The following is a 21,526-nucleotide window of genomic DNA, read 5'->3' on the forward strand; positions in this document are numbered from 1 at the left end:
ATATCTCCAAGTGTGATGGTTCCTACTTTCTTCTGAAGTAATTTGCACATTTTAAAGTAATTTCCTGTACAGTATCCCCTTTAGATTGAGCAAAAAGCCAGAATGGTGGTTTTGGCTTTCTCTTGGAAGGCATAACTACATCTATATCTTTATCAATCCAGTCTGCAGGTTTGTATACTGTACATCTGAATAATTCTGTGGCTTATCGCACAGCACCCATGATATTTAAGCTATTAATTTCAATATTCATAATGTCACGGATTGCATTAAATGTTCCATCATGATTACTATAGGATATCCAAGAATTCCATTTTTCCTCCTCATGTTTCATTCTTATTTCTGTCACTAACCCACAGCATTCAAATGCTTTATATAGCACATCATAATGTCTCTAATGGAATTTGGGTAACATACAGGATTGTCAATTTCCCTCTGTTTCCAAAATTACTTGAATTATCAACTTTATTCTTCCTAGGACTCTTCGGATCATTAATTTCTGTTTCAAGTGCCTCTGCTTCAAAACCTGATCAGATCCAGTGTGTGCTTTGTCATTTGTTAGTGAGCTAAAATCCTTATGTGTGATCACATATTAACTAAGGTCATCAACAGAGTGTGGTTTGCCATCCGATATCCAGGGGTAGGAGAAATATTATTGCTATTCATTATATTTTTCTTGGGGGAAGGAATAATGCAAAAAAGCAAAACATATTGACAGATGAAAAAAAATGTTTAAGGGGAAGAAAATTTTAGACTGCATGACATCCTAAAAGAGACCACACTAGCCTTTCATGGAAGTAATTCCTCAACCAATGACACCTGCAAGAGCAGACTCCCAAAAGTCAACTCCATCCCCACCTTGATGGGATGGTACCACTATGATTAGAGTGGCTCAAGTCTCGAGTGTAAGCATAACCTGCCTGATGCAACCGAGAGCATTTCAAGAATACAGTCATCCCCACTTTAATCGTAGTGGCATGCAAACCGGACAGAATGCCGAGAGTCCTATCTCTAAAACACTAACCCACCCTTGGAATCTAATAGCCAAATTTCTGCATGAGATAGTTCCACATGTCAATATGAGAACATTGAACTTCCATGGTCCAAAAACTATCAATTAGTTGTTAAGCTCACCACAGCTCTCACAATTGGTTTAAACAAAAAACTCCAATCCCAGCAATGGTATCCTTTCCCAAAAATCTAGACCGTGAAAAGGGGAAGAGAGGTATAATAGCAAGGTGGAAGACAGCTGATAAAATATGATGGAGGTTGAAGTAACAATAAGCAATAAAAAAGAAGTATGAGAGATATTTTGAGTCAAACATGAAATTTTTTTCTGCAGTTCGAGAGGCATCCTGCCAGTCACAAAGCTTCAATATGGAAATGACATTCTGTGTTGAAGCAAAATGACTCGATCAAGACATTCTCTTGTTAAGAGGATTAGGATGAGAGAAAACCTTTATACAGAAAACACGCCTTGAATTTTGCCTCGGTGGTGGTGTGGAAGAAAATGTTAGAATAATTTCAGATACAATTTTAGAAATACCCCAATTTATATAAAAAATTAAAGAGAAAGACAGAGAGAGAGGGTAAGGAGGTGGAGCAGGGTTGGCATGCCAGTGATCTGTAGTGATGTGGGACCAATGGGGGAATCCATTTAAAAGCAGGTGTCCTCCCGTATTGGCCATTTTTTTTCTGCATTGAGTATGATGATTCCATCTTTGATTACTTCTTATACTGGGACCTACTCAAAATTTCTAGCATGAAGATAAAATAATCTACAGTATATTACTTAATGAACACTCATCTAGTTACAGTACTACAGTACGTGATACATGACTTTTGAATCAGATAACCTAACCAGACCACCAAGTAAAAATTTCTCTCTCATCTATATGACCAATGGGTGTTTCTTATGCATATGAGTATATCTAGTAAAATCAAATATTTAAAAAGCAATAACTGATAAATCACAAATATTGAGGACTAACTGAAATTAGTTCAAAGATTTGGGTCCAACACATAATTTACTCTTGGTTGAAGTCAGGACGGTTAAAGAAAACATGTTCTAACTGTTAGTGTTAATTTGCAATTGGTGCTCTAAGGGATTGTTTCTTATAGAATATTCATCACATATTAAAGGGTTAGGTGATTGTAAACTATTCAAATCAGCAGCAATTGAGACCTTCATTCTTCCTTTCATCAATTAAACCCACAATTCAAGAGAGTTTAGAGCTTTTATCAGCTATTATTAGATTAATTATTTCATGAAATTGTCATATACCACCACTTAAGAGCAATACAGGACTAGAGGGGCGAGACTATGGTAAAAAAATTAAAATTTTATATTTTTAGCATAGGTGTAAAATATTAGCTATATTGGAGTATCACCACCAAGAAAAATATTCTAATACAGTATATCATTGGCATTAGTGAAAAACTTACCTAACTATGTCAGGCAATGACATCCCCCCAGTTTTCACCACCAATAAGCACAGCTTTCATTACTTCAGTAATCATATGAAAAAACTTATACAGTACAGAACTTTCCTCGCTGCTTCTACACTTCTGACGACACCTTAAGCAAAGTTCGGTGAGCAAAGATCATTGTGTAGACAGGGCCTTAAAAATATTTAGGGTTTTCTTTTGTGGATTATGTGATTGCAAGTTTTTATTTAATTTTATACAGTTCTAGTTTTCGCTTTCAGATTCATTAGTTTTTATTCTTGCAATCGATAGTTGTTGCAGCTCTTATCTTTTGAGGCTTGCCTTTAGTTCACTTCCCCTTTTTTTAATAATTTGACCGTGCTTAGTCTTAAATGTCAGACTTTCTGTGGTGACAAAACTTCACATTCTTATTCCTTGTGGCAATCTTTCCGTATCTAACGATTCTCGTGCCACGCTTGACATTTGGCGTTTCTTTTACTGGATCTGTGTCCTAGATTTTTCTGGGCTCCGACCCGTGCCGCCCAGTGAAATACTCCTTTAGCACCATCTAAGGTATATAACTGCTATATATTACCAGAGAAAAAATTGCATAGGAATGCCAGGTTGAACCCAGCTCGCTCACCTATATAAGGTGTCGATATAATACTGGGGCGTGATAATTCACAACCAGAGCCCTCGCACCATTTAGATATCTCCTGTCAAAATCCCCGAACAGCGAGGTGCCGTTCAACATCCTACTACTACTAGCAATCCCACGCCAGTGACGTCACTCCTTTTATAGCACGCAGTTTGCTAGCCGTATTTTACCTTGTGTGTGATTTTCGCTGGTTTTTTTCTGGATTTACCTCAAGATGTCGGACTCCACTGTCCCTCCATCTAAGTTAAGTACCAGATCTATGAGTTTTGAGATTTTGGAGGGGGTCTTGCCCTTTTTTGCTTATATTATTCAGCTTTATTTTTCACGACCTTGCGTGGGTCTTTCATGGCGCCCGGCTCCCTCCTATCTCTCTCTCGTTCGTTCTTAACGATTTTCAATGAGTCCTCCATACTGATTGTTTCTCGTTATGAACCTTATGGATATCCACGGTTCACACACCGTATTAATTTTATATTGTCCTGTTATTATGATAACAGTTATTACATATACGTGTGCGTATTATCGGTAAGTTGGCATGCCTGGTCGCCTTTGGGTGTTCCTATTCCACTATATTATTACTTGGATTATTTACGTTTGCACTCCACGTACTTGCTTATCATTTTAATGTCATTCGTATGCTTGCATTAGCTCGAGGGGCTTTCATGAGTCGGATATTACATATTAGTTTTCCTTTTGTTAGCACTTCACTGACCCTATGTTATGTTGGTAGCCCTGCCTACTCCCAGCGCCGTCAGGCTTGATTTTCTCCTGTCTCATGTTCGCTTCCTTGTTTGTTTTATGATTGATGTATAGCTATGTTATTATTATTATCATCCAGCATGCCTTCCTATCTTATTTTACCATGCGTTATGTTTATTATAGTGTTATTAGTCCTTCCGCGTGATCATATCAATCGTGGGTCAGGCAGGTTGGCATACCTCCTAGCCTCCTCCCGCCGATACCCCACCCCAGGGTTCCCTCCCTCTCTCTCTCCCGATCGAGTTTGAGTCACTTTATAGCGCTATGTACCCCTCCCGGGGGCATCCGTTTTGCACGGGCGGTTCCCGTTGATCTGTGAGGCATACTATTATTATACATTAACGTACATTACTTAATCTTTCCACTACTCTACCCGGTCGTATTCGTTTTCTTTCCGTCGCTCGTTTGGCCAACGATCGGCGGGAAGTTTTCGGCTCGGTCCGTGGTACCTTGTTATGTTATATTATTTATTAAGTTTTGTACGTGCTACCCCCCCGGTCCCGCACGTCACGGACCCGTTAAAGATCCCTTTCTTCCTCTAGTGTCACGCACCTCACGGACCTCATGTAGATGTATAATATATATATATATATATATATATATATATATATATATATATATATATATATATATATATATATATATATATATATATATATATATTAAGATTTCATTCCGGGATTCCCGGGAGTAGCTTTTATACATTACCATCCAGTCGAGTTGTTTAGTTGAGCCTCCGGAGCCAACGTTACTCTTTCTTACTTGGATTAACTTTATATTAGTCACATATATATATAATATATATACGATCCTTGTTCTCGACCTTCCCTTCCCTCTTTTGATATGATCACGGTTACGGTCTGACTTAATTTCAATTCCTTTTACAATCAAAATAGTTATTTTGATATTGATATTTAAGCAATCCGGACCCCCCGGGTCCCGATTTGCTTACATTCAATATACTTTATGGCTATACATAAAAGATTTATATCATGATATTGACATATATATACGTAGATATTTAAGCTCCGGGCCCTCCGGGCCCCTAATTTGCTTTCATTTAAGATACTCATGTATCTTTTGTCTTACAGACTGTACGTATATAAAACATTGTTATCATGATATTGATATATAAATCTTCTATCATGATATTGATATATAAATCTTCTATCATGATATTGATATATAAATCTTCTATCATGATATTGATATCACTTAAGCACCCGGGGCCCCCGAGCCCTTATTTGCTTTCCTACAGGATTCCTAATGTATATATAGAAAACATTTTTATCATGATATTGTTATATAAATCTTTTATCATGATCTTGATATCATTCAAGCACCCGGGGCCCCCGAGCCCCTATTTGCTTTCATTCAGGACTCCTGATGTATATATATACAAGACACTTTTATCATCAGCATTCCTGATGAATATATATAAAACATATTTCCCATGATAGTGATATATATAATTTGCTTTCATTCAGGACTCCTGATTTATATATATATATAAAACATTTTTATCATGATATTGATATGTAAATCTTTTAGCATGATATTGCTATAATTTAAGAATCCGGGGCCCCCGAGCCCCTATTTGCTTTCATTCAGGATTCCTGATGAATATATATAAAACATTTTTATCATGATATATATATATATATATATATATATATATATATATATATATATATATATATATATATATATATATATATATATATTAAGCACAGGGGCCTCCAGGCCCCTAATTTCCTTTCCTTTGAGATACTCATGTATCTTTTATTTTACAGACTGTATGCTGTGCAATGACGGCATGTGCCGCTGTCATCTATCAACCCTATGGCCATGACATGTGTCATTCACACGCCCACTGTTCTGTCCGAGTGGATGACTTAGCTGTATGGCATCCAGACACTTGTGTAGTCTGCTACACAATGACCTCCACTCTAACATCTGACTCGGTGAGTGCTTTTTCATTGATACAGACTTGTAGGGAGTTACCATTAATTTTAAATATTAATTTTAAGGCAACTAGTCCTCTGGACTTCCCGCATGCCTTTCACTTAGTGTCTACGAAGTCCTTGGACTTCTTCACTTTTCTTTGGCACAAATATCCCTCGCTAATAGTCTGTTCTCTTTCAGTGCTCCCAACTTGAGAAAGATACAGCTCGGGCTACCCTAAAGATCTGGATTGACGGGTTCGCCCGCAACGTGAAGGCCACACAGCCTTATATCCTCTCTGAGGAATGGTGTTCCCGTCTCTACCCCCATGCTAAAACTTCACCTGCGGTCCCCAAAGAATTGGCGGATCCTTTCATCGAGAGGTTCGAATCCCTTCTTCAGGCCCCGGACCAAGAAGAAACGGGCGGCACCCTAACTGAAGACGTCTCTACCCTCAATCTCGATGTGGAACCCATGGCTCTTAACAATCCCGACGCAGGTAGGGACGTGGGTGAGTCAGGTGGTTCCCGGGCTAAGATTCCTATCCCTAGCCCGGCTTTCTCTTCTCCTTCAGAACACTCTTCTTTTCGAGGTTTTCCGGGGACAACCGGGACTGGTCTCAGTCCCCGGCCTGTTATCCCCAAGGTGAAGGCTCATCGTACGAATTTATATACGACCCACAAGTCTTCCAAAGACCACAGGTCTTCGAAATCATCAGCTTCGAAGGCTAAATCTTCCTCCACCAGAGTCTCTCAAGACCCAATTGCTGTGCCTTCAACCTCTCACGGAGTAGTCTCCGTTCCGGCACCTGTTTCCCCCCCGGCGGAATCATCTGACCCGGTGGATTTTTCCGAGAAGATGTTTGCTCATTTTGAGTCGATACTATCGTCTCATACACGACAATCACAAGAGAGAATAGCTTCTATGGAGAGCCTAGTTCAGGGACTCATGCGCTCGGGGCTGCCACCGCCACAACAGCAATAACCCGTCCCTGACGCCTCCAAGCTTCCTCCTTTCAATAAGAATAACCCTTGGAGGTTGGCATTGCATGCCCCCTTCTCGGAGGGTATGTTGTCAATCGGAGATTTCGGTACCCGGCCTCTTGTGGATTATGAATTCTACCCGCCGGGTCTTGAATTCCCCTTCCCGGGCTACGCTCGCCTCAAGGAAGAGGCTCTGATTCGATTGGATAAGGTCCCAAAGGAAACTGTTAATTTTCCTAAAGAACAGGCACAGTCTGTCTTGGTCCGCGTGTTCAATGAGTGGGATTGCTTGAACACAATGATTACGGCCTACAAAAGTTCATATACTATGTTTGTGGCCGACGACCAGACCCCTACCCCATGTGCGACCAAGATCATAGAGACGGTCTTTTAGGCTATCAAGGAAGAGAAGCCTTTACCTCACCTCAGGGAGACCGACTTACCCTCCCTTCTCTTTCCGGGAGACGGTGAATGTTGGCGGAACGCCCCAGCTACCTTCTCGGTAGGTAAGTTGAGCCCGGACTGTGCCTCGACACAGTTCAGCGAACGGCTTCCCAAACTCCCGGAGTCTCTCATTAAATTGGAATATGAGTCGAGGTGTAGATTCAGCAGATCCCTTAATTCAGTTGCCCTTTCTGATTTGACTGTCGCCACTTACACTGAGGAGGTCCTCCTTAAGGCCCTCACTAAGTCGCTTTTGCAAAACTTTATGGCTGACGCCTATGATTTTGCAACTGCCAGGACCCATTGTCGACGACACGTTCTTTCCGAAGCCACGATTAGGGACGAACCTAATAGGCTCATCGAAGCTCCAGTCTGGGGCCCAGATCTTTTCCCAGGGGATTTAGTGAACTCGGTCCTTTGCGAGGCAGCTAGGGCAAACCAAAACCTCAAGGTTAGGTGGGGCCTGGTTTCAAAGAGGAGATATGAGCCTACTAGTACCTCAATTCGAGGTAGGAAGAGATTGAGGCCCTTCCAATCTTCCCAATTCAGGCAACCTCTGCAAGTGGTTCAACCGGTCTCAGTTCACGGAAGACCTACGTTCCTTCACAAAAGATCTGCTACTAAAGAATGCAATCCAAAGTATACGACGCTTACGATTTCACGGACGCTTGTTCAGCGTGCCAAAGAAAGGCTCAGACAAACGGAGAGTAATCCGGGATCTGTCTCGTTTAAATTCCTTCATTCGTTGCGACAAATTCCATATGCTTACCGTCTCACAGGTGCGGACCTTACTTCCCCGTGGGGCCGTCACCACCTCCATCGATCTTACAGATGCCTACTATCACGTTCCAATAGCAAGGCATTTTCGTCCTTATCTGGGCTTCAAGCTAGGCAAACAAGCCTATGCATTCAAAGTGATGCTATTGGGGCTCAACATACCATCCAGAATCTTCACCAAAATAGCAGAGACAGTAATTCAAGAGCTTCGGACTCAGGGGATACAGGTAGTAGCCTCTCTAGACGATTAGCTAATCTGGTCAGACAATGCCCAGATTTCCCGCGTAGCAACGAACAAAGTCCTCACCTTCCTTCGGCAACTGGGATTCCAAGTCAATCTCGAGAAATCCCGCCTGGTCCCGGAGACCAAGTTTCAATGGCTGAGACTACAAGGGGACTTGTGCTCCCATACGCTGTGCCTCCCCAAAACCAAAAGGAAGGTGATAGCGAGGAATACAAAACAATTTCTCAGGGAAAAGTTGACCTTCGCCTCCGTGACAGACATCGTCCTGAGGTCCAAACTCAAGGACATAAAGTGTGGCGCTCCAGAGCAACCGCAATACGCCGAGACAGACGTGCTTGCCTTTCCCCAACCCTGAGAAAAAGTCTGCAGACTTGGACGAAGATCAAGAATCTTTCCAAGTCGGTTCCTTTACAACACAAGAAAGTCCAAGGGTTATGGTCACCGGTCTTCCAACAAATGCACGTCAACGTCCTAGAGGCCATGGCAGTCTTCCTCACTTTAAAACGTCTCAATCCAGCCAGGAATCTCCATATCAGACTGGTTCTCGACAGTACAGTCATAGTACACTGCCTCAACAGAGAGGGCTCCAGATCAGCCCAAATAAACCACATCATGTTGAAGTTTTTCCCCATGGCGGCAATGCACAAGTGGCACCTGTCAGCAGTCCATCTAGCAGGAGTCCGGAATGTGGTAGAGGACTCACTTTCCCGGACGACTCCGCTAGAGTCGGAATGGTCACTAGACAATTGATCTTTCCAGTGGATGCTATCTCCAGTCCCGGGTCTCCAGGTGGGTCTGTTTGCGACGGAATCCAATCGCAAAAAAGATTGTTACGTAGCCCCCAACCTGGACTACCTGAAAGACGATTTATCTGTTTCCTCCGGTGAATCTCCTGCTGAAAGTTCTGCACAAACTCAGATCCGTCAAAGGTCAAGTGGCTCTCGTAGCCCCCAACTGGCCCAAGAGCAATTGGTTCCTCTTGTTGCTAGAACTAGGTCTCCGCCCCCAGCGGATTCCCAATCCGGTGTTAACAAAGACAGTGCAAACTCGCAATGTGTTCGCTTCCTCAAGGATTCTGAATGCCCTAACTTTATGGACTTCATGAAGTTCGCAGCCCAACGAGGTGCAAACATCAATCCTTTGAATACTATTTTCCTGGAATCTGACAAAAGGGAATCTACTCTCCGTCAATATGACTCAGCTGTCAAGAAATTAGCTAAGTTCTTGAAAGATTCCCAAGTTGAGAAAATGACGATGAACCTAACTGTAACATTCTTCAGAACTCTCTTCGAATCTGGCCTGGCAGCCAATACCATTACTACAATCAAGTCAGCCTTGAAAAAGATCTTCCATATTGGTTTTGACATTGATCTAACGGATTCATATTTCTCATCCATTCCGAGAGCTTGTGCCAGACTGAAACCTTCACCTCGCCCTAGCGCAGTTTCCTGGTTTTTGAACGATGTTCTTAAGCTAGCCTCTGACACCCCAAATGAATCCTGTAACTATATGGCATTATTAAGAAAGTCACTTTTTCTTTTGAGCCTCGCCTCGGGCTCCAGAATCTCAGAATTGTCAGCCTTATCTAGAGACCCTGGTCCTATAGAGTTTCTCTCTTCAGGTGAGGTTCTTCTCTCTCCTAACAAAGTTTTCCTGGCTAAAAATGAAGACCCCCAAAACAGGTGGTCTCCCTGGAAGATTGTTCCACTTCCTCGGGATCCATCCCTGTGTCCAGTTACCACCCTGAAAGCCTACTTAGGTAGAACTTCCACTACAACCACAGGGCCCTTATTTATTAGAGAACACGGAGGAACTATTACCCTTAAGGGAATCAGACAACAAATTCTTTATTTTATTAAACAAGCTAATCCTGCATCATTCCCACATGTCCATGATATTAGAGCTGTGGCTACCTCAATTAATTTTTTCCACCATATGAAATTTGATTAGCTCTCAAAATATACGGGTTGGAAGTCCCCTAAAGTTTTCAAGCGCCACAACCTAAAACCTTTAGAAGCTCTTAGATTTGCCACAGTAGCTGCAGGGAATATAGTTCCTCCTGAAGGTACATCTGTCCTAATCACAACGTCTTGCTCTGTCCTCTTTCCCTCCTGCCTGCCTTACCTGTTGTTCCTACCTGTTTTGTTACTATACACCCTTATGGTGTATTATTTTATTATTCAATTGTTCAATTTCACGAATTGTTTTCATTACACTTGTTCTTAATCCCCGAGCTGATTTTATTTTGCATTTTTGATTACCAAGCTGGATTCCCACTATTCATATCTGTTGAATTCTACCTACGGGTTTCATTATTGATTGTTTACCATGTCTATTTATCACTGTCATATACATGTTGATCTATTTTTACGGGTTTCCACATCCCTCTTTTTTTTATATTAAACTCATCAGCTCTGTTATTTTGTGTTATTCCCTCTTCAGGTAGTTAGCCATATTGGGTCCCCATTCTCTGGTACGATTTCACTGGGCGGCACGGGTCGGAGCCCAGAAAAGGGATTTTGACGAAGGAAAAATCTATTTCTGGGCGAGAGACAAGTGCCGCCCAGTGAACCCACCCGTCCCTCCCTAATTGGGCCCCAATCTGGGGTGCTATAAGGAGTGACGTCACTGGCGTGGGATTGCTAGTAGTAGTACGATGTTGAACGGCACCTCGCTGTTCGGGGATTTTGACAGGAGATATCTAAATGGTGCGAGGCCTCTGGTTGTGAATTATCACGCCCCAGTATTATATCGACACCTTATATAGGTGAGCGAGCTGGGTTCAACCTGGAATTCCTATGCAATTTTTTCTCTGGTAATATATAGCAGTTATATACCTTAGAAATGGTGCTAAAGGAGTATTTCACTGGGCAGCACAGGTCGGAGCCCAGAAATAGATTTTTCCTTCGTCAAAATCCCTTATTTGAATTGGAAATATGAGGGTGCAAAGAAAATTTATTTTATTTTTCATTCTTAACAATGTCAGGTCATGCAGTAGGCTCTTTTCTAGTTAATAACTTATGATTCGAAGTATAGATTCATGAAAGCAGATTTTGTATTTAATGAAAATATCCAGTAAGGATGCTCTAACACAGGGGTTCTCAACCTTCTTGGCCCTTTGCACCCCTTTCACCATTTGCAATGATGTCATTCCCCCCCCTCCCCCCCCACTTCCCGTCTTTTCCAAAAGTTGTCTCAAAAATTGCATTGTATATGATATGCAAATATCACTATAAATCCTTTTATTTTCTTTTTTTCAAACTGAATTATACATTTACATCTTTACATGGATTATTTGTATAATGGAATATTACAAATTATATGCAAATTGAAAATATCGATGGATATATAAAACTTGAATGAAAGTAAAATAGTTTTTTTTTTTTTAATTTATAAGAAATACTTAACAGGCCAAACTGAAGCTGATGCAATAATTATTATTCAGAAGATTACATTTCATCAATTGACAAAACCTGTGATTGTTTTTTTTAGCCAATTCTGGGATACCCGGATGAGTGCTTGAAAGGCTACAACGCAGATAATTTTCTACCTCTAATCTACTACGATGCTTCGTTTTAATTTGTAACAGAGTTGAAAAGCCTGACTCACAAAGATATGTCGATATAAACGGAAGCAATACACGGATAGCCATTTCTGCCATATTTGGGTAGGAATCGCACATCAGAGGCCAAAATTCTGTTATTGATTTCTCATCGAACATATCTCTTACAACCAAAAAACTTTTTAACTCCAAAAACTCATCTTGACAATCATCAGGAACTTTTTCAACCGACAGTTTGAATGGATTTCTGACTAAATCCAACTAATCACTAAGTTCGTGAAAATATCGTCTGAATTAATTTTCCAGTGCTGTCAAATGCTACAAAAGTTAATTTTTTGCAAATGTGGAAGTACCTTGTCTTCACCACAAACATCAAGAATGGATGACAGTTTCTCAAACATGGCTACATTTTCTGCATTTACCCTTTTCTTCTAATTAATCTTGCTTGCTCATGAAAGCTTCCAAGGCATCTACGAATTCTATAATGTCTGTATTCCTTCCTTGCATCTGAAGAATCAGTTTATTCAGTTGCTCAATTATATCATCCAAATAGGCAAGACGCATGATCCCTTCCTCATCACACAGCCAAGCAGGAAATCCTGTTTTACCTTGCACTTCAAAAAACAATTTGAGCTCATCTCTAAGCTGAAATACTCGCTCAGTTACAATTCCTCTTGAACGCCAACGAACATTTGTGTGAAAAAGAAGCAAATGATGGGTTGCATCCATATCAGTACATAACTGCTTGAAAAGTCGTGAGTTGAGAGCCCCTCCTTTGACTAAATTTACAATTTTAATTGTTTGATCCAAAATCTAATCTAGCGGAGCAGGAAGTGCTTTTGAGGCTAGTGTCTGACGATGGCTCATACAATGAATACCTTTCACTTTTGGAGCTCGCTTTTTCACACATACTTGGAATTCTGATTTTGTCCCTAACATAGCTGGTGCTCCATCTGTACAACACCCACTGATATTATCCCACAAAAGATTTTCTGATTAAAAAAAAAGATGAAACTTTCTCCAAAATATCAGAGGCAAACCTTCTCCAAAATATCAGAGGCCTTGGTAGAACAATAGAGAACTCCTCTTTAAATGAACCTGAGTGAACATTATTATTATTATTATTATTATTTGCTAAGCTACAACCCTAGCTGGAAAAGCAAAATGCTATAAGCCCAGGGGCCCCAACAGGGAAAATAGCCCAGTAAGGAAAGGAAACAAGGAAAAATAAAATATTTTAAGAAGAGTAACATTAAAATAAATATTTCCTATATAAACTATGAAAACTTTAACAAAACAAGAGGAAGAGAAATTAAATAGAATACAGTAGTGTGCCTGATTGTACCCTCAAGCAAGAGAACTCTAACCCAAGGCAGTGGAAGACCATGGTACAGAGGCTATGGCACTACCCAAGACTAGAGAACAATGGTTTGATTTTGGAGTGTCCTTCTCCTAGAAGAGCTGCTTACCATAGCTAAAGAGTCTCTTCTACCCTTACTAAGAGGAAAGTAGCCACAGAACAAATACAGTGCAGTAGTTAACCCCTTGAGCGAAGAAGAATTGTTTAGTAACCTCAGTGTTGTCAAGTGTGTGAGGACAGAGGAGAATCTGTTAAGAATAGGCCAGACTATTCGGCGTATGTGTAGGCAAAGAGAAAGAACCGTAACCAAAGAGAAGGATCCAACGTAGTACTGTCTGGCCAGTCAAAGGACCCCATAACTCTCTGGCGGTAGTATTTCAACGGGCGGCTGGTGCCTTGGCCAACCTACTACCTAGCAAACCTTGCAAACACCATCAACTGGGAACATGATGCCACATCAGTTGATTCATCAAGTTTAATTGAAAATAAGCTAAATGCTGAAGACTTTATCTCCTGCACATCTTGATCCTTGATATTAGCTTCTCAGTTATTTATAGTCCAGGAGTTCCCAACCTTGGAGTTGCCAAGTAATTTTCTTGGGACCTACTTAATTCCCTAGCCATCTGTCTCTTTCTCAGTACCTTTTCCAATCCTAGGATTAACTTGGGTGGTCACTTGTATATAACTGTCTAATCCATTTTTCCTGGGCCAGCACTTGATATAATCCCAGCCCACGTGACAGGCCAGTTACGCCAAAGCCTATAATTGCTCTCCTCGACCATAAACTTACTTGTCACAATTCACCCCCTGAAAGCCCAAAATTCACCCCTGGGGGTGAATTTCACCCCCATTGAGAACCTCTGCTCTAACAAATACAATTGATGTCTGCATGTATATACCTATGTTTGTGGATTCCTTCAAAAACTTTTTTTTTTCAAGTAGGGTTAACATTGTATTGAATATTTAAAATAAAATTGCTGTAATGTGCATACAGAGAATCAAAACTATATTAAGTCTAATAAGTCCTTTTTGGTTGAAAGCAGTTTAATTGAACCTGTATTAATCAAACTTTAAAAACCATAATGCAGGAGATATATACAGTAATTCAATTATATTTTTCAGTGATTATATAAGTGTGTTAATTTTGTTTGAATGACTTAAGTCCTACACATGTTGTCATTTACAAAGAAAGATTATATAAGCATCAGGTGAGAACTATATAGAAATACTGTAACATACAGTATATTATTAAAATTCCCTTTATTTCTACGAACTTCCCCTGATATTCATATTGCTAACTCCCAATCTTTAATGGGGTTGGATGTCAGAGATGGAAAGAAATAGGTCAAAAAGAAAATTAAATTGTATAAATTAATTCAATGGAACTATCTCAAAATGCATTTTGAAATATGGGACTCCAGGTTGTTTTCTCTAACAATATTTGAAATAAAGAAGAAAGTGTACCTTAAATGAACTAAAAAAATATAAAAGCCTACAGCACCAGTCACTTCATCTCAATAAGAAATCCAAGATTCTTCAAGATAATGTCCATGAAACACTGAACTGGTATGTTAATACAATTAAAATTCTAGTAACACAGAAAAACTATTTGTGTCAGTTCTAAGACAGACTAAGTATCTTGACTCAGTGCTCTGGTTAAACTAATTAATGCTATTTTTGTACAAACAATTTTTCAGAAAAATATTTTTGTGGTGATATGCTTCCCATACCTGATGAGAGCTCCAGTAGGAGTCAACAGGACTAAAGAGAGTAAAGTAAACTTATTTCTCTAACAACAATATAAAGGAAAAATAGGTTTTTGGTGATGACAAGCATTTCATCATTAACATTCCTAATATCTTGATAAAAACTATCCCACTGCAATCTTAAGTGCAACATGTTCTCACAAGTTTCTTTTATCTTGTACATGTACAATATACAGTACTGTATTATATCTATTTTTTTCATACTAAATGGTTATTTGTGTAAATTAAAAGTTATGCAATAACCTGGGAATCATGAAGAGGTTCAGGACCAACATCTCTTGTTGGAATGGAATCAGCATCCTCAGTTAAGTAGACTGGGCGTCTTGACCCTGCACGACTCAGCTCAGCTGTGCCACTACCACCAGTGACTGTTGAAAGAGAATCCTCCTGATGACTGTCACTAGCATCACCTGATCGAAGACTTCCTACATCTTCTGATGACACAGATCCTCTGTTGTAAGATAAATTTTCATCATCAGTAAAGGGATCTTAATTTTAGAAATTGATCCAAGTACCGTAATTTAAACCAAGACTATGATTCACTGTGAGAATTTTTTGGTTTTATCTTACAAGAAAACTACAGTATTGGATAACCATCATAAATCACCTAAAGTGATAACATAGTTTATCATATAGACTAATATACATACCGTAAAACTTGAGATGCAAATAAATCATTCAACGCTGGTGGTAAACTCTTTCGGTAATCTGGAATATGTCCATTTCTTCCTAATCTCAACTCTCCTTCACCATCATGGGATGGGGATGGAGGTAAATTTGGCGAGGATCGGCGTGTTTCAGAGCCAGAGTCCAAAGAATCATTAGCATGTGATGAAGAGCCTAGTGATGAAGAATCTGGACTTTCACCACCTTCCTCCCGACCCCGGGATCGCGATCTCCCACTCTATAAATACAAAGTTTTATATTTAATAATTCTAAAAGTATTAATTATACAAAATAAGTAATAATATATCAAATGCAACATCATTCACATACAGTACAGTACTTGGAAACATAGCATAGAATAAATGTTAGGTACTTACCCTTGGCACCTTGCTAATTAGTTCTGTACCAGCCTTTCTTACTCGTCGCACTAAGTTTGATCCAAAGCCTTTCCTAAAAATATAAATTCAATCAATAATTAGATTTTAACTAAAAAAAATCTTTCATGTAAGTGTAAATCTAAAAAAATTTGCGGGTCATATTTCAAATTTTGAATCTGACAAATATTCATTATTACTTCTTTACCAAAGTCTTTTGTATTAAGACATTTTACTTATGCCTGTACAATATGTTATAGAGAGTACAGCATCCTAAGATTCATTATTTAAAAAAAATATATTCTCTCTTCCAGTAATGTTCATTAACATCCAGACCGTATCTAACATGTTAAGTGAAAGAAAAAATGATTTACACAGACCACACTACTTATAACTATGCAAACATTCTCCAAAGAATAAACTTGTTACAAAATAATTGCAGCATCTGCAATTACATCACAAATTATCTCAATAAAATCTAATACAGGATTACAAGCTACAGTGTACAATGTTAGCAGCTGTGTTGCATCAATATATATTTGTACCTAGAAATGACTATCAACTTTTTAGTAAATATATCACCTCCCATCTTTAAAATTAATTCTTAATTGCCTACCAGATACTATTGATCAAGGAGTATATTAGTAAAGACATATTTTAGCAGAAATATGCTGTTATAAAATATGGATAACTCAAGATGTTATAATATCAACTAACATACGGTAATTTCTAAAACTTATTTATGAAATAGAGTACAGTACAAAATTTACTGAACACATTTGCAAAATTGCAATAAAGCTCAATCATAAAACGAAACTACAGCAAAAAGAAATTACAATCATGGCATGCTACACAATGAATATAAAATCCTTCAAACTACAACAAATCTACATATAACAGTAATCTACAAAACTATCAAATATTACAGTGCAAACTTCAAGACATAAAGGTGCATTGGGCCAGATAAAGATTGTCCCCAAAACCATTATTGGTTGTGAAAACTTGTGTTCATAAATTTCCCATAAAGCATTGAATTGAAAAAGATAGTTAAAACAAATTCATAAGGATTTTCAAGAGTACTTATATTAAAAATACCTAATATAGAGAATAAATTGCCGAGATACATTTAGGAGTAAATAATGCTCGACATATAAAACTTGAACCAACACAAACTATTTCTGATTACAACACTAATTTTTTCAAACCACAAAATCATTCAAACAACAAAACAGAGCTGGTTACCCAAATGCTAAATAAAAACAAAAAAGTTAAATCTGATATACTCTTAAAAATTATATTTTCCTTGCATAGTATTATGGATATGTTGAAGTCAAAATTTTATTTCTTAGCCTACCCATCAGCAGAATTATTATTTTCTTGGTAGATTTTCCATTTTTGGAGTTATACATAAATACTCTCCACTGTCTCTTATTATGTTACCTTCTTCTCTAATCAATTTCTTGTCTAGATCTTTTCCACAATTTTCTAGACCTCTCACTGGTCTTTGTTCAGTTACTGACAAATTAATTTTCTGGCCAAGTACTTTTTACATTTTCAATATTTGAAATCTCAATTATATAGCTTCTGGACTCTTACATTTTCAGCACCCCACTTACATATTTGTGATATGCTCTTCACAATAATTATATCTCAATTTTTTTGTAATTTCTTTATATTCTGAATCTTTAACTTAAGTGTTCTTTTTATGGGAATTTTTAGCCCTTCATGTCCTTTTATATCCAAATTTTTTCCCTGGTCCAACTTTTTTCCACTAGGTCCGTCACCAAATGTGTTTTCCCTGTTGTCATTCCCTGTTGTGATGATGAATGGAGAAGTATTGAATTAAAAGCTCAAGATAAGTGACGACTGGCAAAATCTAACCGAGGCCCTTTGCGTCAATAGGCGTAGGAGGATATGATGATTATATTCTGAGCATAGAGTACTTATGGCCTTATGAGTATACTATAAATATTTACTGTTTAGTAATTCGATACTTTATTTCTAAGTACTCAAATAATCTTCTACTTCATAGAAAATGTTGCTACTCTCTTTCATTCAGCTCTTTTATTGCCTACTTCATTAGTTATTTCTCTGCAAAGAAGAATATTTTATACCCAAGTACTCTTTTTCCTCCTTTCTTCGTATGTTCTTCCTATATATTCCAATTTTTTCTAAACCCCTTTACATTTTGAAATCCTGAACATCTCTGGCACAATCTCTTAACACTTCAAACATATCCGAGTTCACACTTTAAATCTATATAAAATCCACATTGCCACTTTCCAGACTGTACTAATTGTCCTTTACTTCTTTTCCATCCCATAACTAGCTACTGAAAAAAAAAATCATCATGTCTAGAAAGCATATGAGTGTCTATTCAGAAGCAGTTTGCAGGCGAACCAGAGTAATAAAGGTAACGGATTGTTTTATGTAATACTTATTATATACTAATACTGTATAAGTGTACAGTAGGTACACTATGGTACTGTATAGGGTAAGGGTATTGCTATACATAGGGTATAGTAATTCATAAATGGTAAGGGATTGGTTCTCTTTCTCTCTTTTTTTTATAGTAAATTATACATATAAAGTATGTACATATATTTGTATTTGTGTATGTACAGTTAGCCCTTTGTATTCGTGGGCTCTATCTTCGTGGTTTCGGTTATTAATGGTTCAGAAATCCATATCATTTTATATAAAGTTTAGAGTATTCACAGTTATAAAGAACAAACAAATATACATGAAAACTTTATATTGTAGTTACTACATATAAACTATTCAGTAATAAATCCTTTGCATAGAAATTATAGCCTAATAATAAAGATTATTAAAAAAAGGTTAATATAAACATTATGTTTCAGTAATATTTGATAAGTAATATATAATGCTGATGAAAAATATATATTTTCATTACAGTTATACGATTCTCTCTCTCTCTCTCTCTCTCTCTCTCTCTCTCTCTCTCTCTCTCTCTCTCTCTCTCTCTCTCTCTCTCTCTCTTTAAGAAAAAAGTAGATTTTGAAATTGGATTATTGTTATTTAATCATTATATGATTGAATAATTTACTATTAGAAGAACTGTTATTTCACTGAAAATTAATAAGGAAATTAGAATTCATATATAATTTACGATCGCTGGTAACTTCCTTATTTTCTAACAACAAAATGTGCACTTTTTTCTTGAAGAAAGCTTTTTAGAATTACCATCTCATGATATGAAACATGTTCAATTTACGGTTGTGGTGGCCTGTTGGTAACGTCCTGGCCTGGTGATCGCCTGACTGAGGTTCGAGTCTCGCTCAAACTTGGGAGTTCATTTAGTCAATGCGTCCTCACCATCCTTGTGACCTACGGTTGGGGGATTTGGGGGACCTATAGGTCTAATATGTGAATAATCAGCAGTCATTGAGTACCCCTCCTTGGTGCTACCTTGGGAGGAGAGGGTCTTAGGTGCTGATCATATCTAGGGCATTGTCCTACTTGATTGGGCCACGTCATTGTCCCTTGCCTCTGCCATTCATAAGCAGCCTTTAAACCTCTATAATGAACACAAATTTTTATTTGTTACTTTGAAGCACTACTATCAAGCAGGAAATGAAGTTTAATTTCTTTTGCAACCACTTCAATTACTTATTAATCAGTCACAGCTGTCATCCTTTTTCTTCATTCTAACGGCAGTGAATTTTTATAAATCAAAGCGGAATGGAGATTAGAGTGGGATATAGTTCATGTTTTTATCTTATGCTATGTTTAAAAAGGTTTCTTTAAAAAGTAAAAAAAAAAATCCATTACGAAAGAAATGAGACAAGATAAACATTTCTTTATAAAATAAACTGATGTAAGCTTTCAGAAGAAGGTGTTGTGCAAGACTGGATGTGTCAGAAAACAACAACAAAGGAAATAGACCAGGTTTAATGAAATAAATTCATCTAGACCCAAAATCTATATTAAATAGAATTAACACACAAAATATTGTGGGAAATACTAAGGAAAAGAAACGAAGATAATAACTAATAAGTAAAGGTATAATGAACAAAAAAGTGATTAACAAGAATGAAAAGAAACAGAAAGAATAAAGAAAGTAAGGTAAAATATTATAAATAATATTTTACCAAATGTGGACAAAATTTTTGTTTTCTTCAATCTAGTTATTTAAACTAAAATGCTTGTAATTTATTGTGGAGGAAGGTATAAAATATCATTAAAGGGAAATAACAAGCTGAAATTTAGATGAAAATGATGAAAGGATGGAACATAAATTGAAGGAAAAACATTAAAATTCAATGTAAAGAGAGGGTGTTGATTTATGTACGTGTGTTACGAAAAGATTTTTACTGTGGAGAGAGAGAGAGAGAGAGAGAGAGAGAGAGAGAGAGAGAGAGAGAGAGAGAGAGAGAGAGAGAGAGAGAGAGAGAGAGACTGTTTATGATTGTCTAGACAAGCTCTAGACTTTACAGCTTGTCTCTAGACAAGGTCTCCTAGACTACAGTTTATGTACACTGCTGTGTAGCATACACTACACATTCAATGAACGCAATCCTTAAGGAGTAGTGAATTAAAAATTGCATCATGCCATAAGATTTTACTGCATCGAAGATTACAGATTTTCCCTCTATGAAGGGTAGCTATTTCTTGAAAGCCGTTTCAAATTTATTGTCTCCAATGTCCTCCACTGTGTGATCTTTCTCCTCCATATCCGCTGTTACACACTCCATCCACCTTCTCTTTGGTCTCCCCCTCCTCCCCCTACCTGGAACATCTATCTCCAACAACCTCCTCCCAACATACTCCTGGTCTCTCCTCAATACGTGACCAAGCCTGTGGGGTCTTTTTTTTTTTGGATTTTCTTCGACACCTCTGTAACCTTGGTTGTTACCCTTATCACTGTACCAAGTCATTTCTAACCTTATCCAGTCTCGTGATCCAAGCCATCCGTCACACCTCTGCAACATCCATTTTCTTCTCAAAGATCTTTTTCATGGGCCAGGTCTCAGCACCATATGTCATGGCAGATCTCACTACGGTTTTATGTACCTTTCACTTACACTTTAATTTTATCCTTCAATCACACAACACTCCCGACACTTTTCCAATTATTCCATCCAGCTTCAATTCTACTGTTCATTTCCATTTGGAGCTCAGCTGTTTCCTCAACATCTGACCCTAGATATTTGAATTTTCTGTCCTCTTTACTATTTCTCCCAGCAACACATATACTCTGTTTTTGGTCTACTGATATTTAGACATCTGTTCTCCAATTCTTCAGCCCATCTCTCCAGCTTACCCTCCAATCCTTCTCTGGTTTCATCACACAGAACTATATCATCTGCAAACAGGCATAGTCCATGGTGACTGTTTCGTCACTCTTTCAGTAATTACGTCCATTACTATATTAAACAGGTATGGGCTTAATGATGACCCCTGGTGTCAAACGTCTCAGTCAAACTGACACTTGTTCTTACTTGTGTGCCTGCTCCTTCATACATATCTCTGATCAGTCTAACATATTTCTCTGGTGTTTCCCTCTCTCTCAGGCATCTCCATATCTCCTTCCATGGAACT

General features: G+C 38.2%; 1 protein-coding gene across 5 annotated transcripts in view; it reads right to left on the reverse strand.

The window, feature by feature from the left end:
- The window catches only part of Girdin (protein girdin), a 557,233-nt gene that overhangs the window by 28,289 nt on the left and 507,418 nt on the right, over positions 1 to 21,526 (reverse strand). For all 5 annotated transcript variants that reach the window (XM_068384659.1, XM_068384658.1, XM_068384668.1 and 2 more), the window contains 3 exons: positions 15,965 to 16,037; positions 15,572 to 15,825; positions 15,165 to 15,372 (listed from right to left, as the gene is read on the reverse strand). In XM_068384659.1, coding sequence (XP_068240760.1) covers positions 15,165 to 15,372; positions 15,572 to 15,825; positions 15,965 to 16,037 — 535 coding nt within the window. The remainder of the gene's footprint in view (positions 1 to 15,164; positions 15,373 to 15,571; positions 15,826 to 15,964; positions 16,038 to 21,526) is intronic.

This window comes from Palaemon carinicauda, chromosome 1 (assembly GCF_036898095.1).
Source record: "Palaemon carinicauda isolate YSFRI2023 chromosome 1, ASM3689809v2, whole genome shotgun sequence".
NCBI classification, from domain to species: Eukaryota; Metazoa; Arthropoda; class Malacostraca; order Decapoda; family Palaemonidae; genus Palaemon; species Palaemon carinicauda.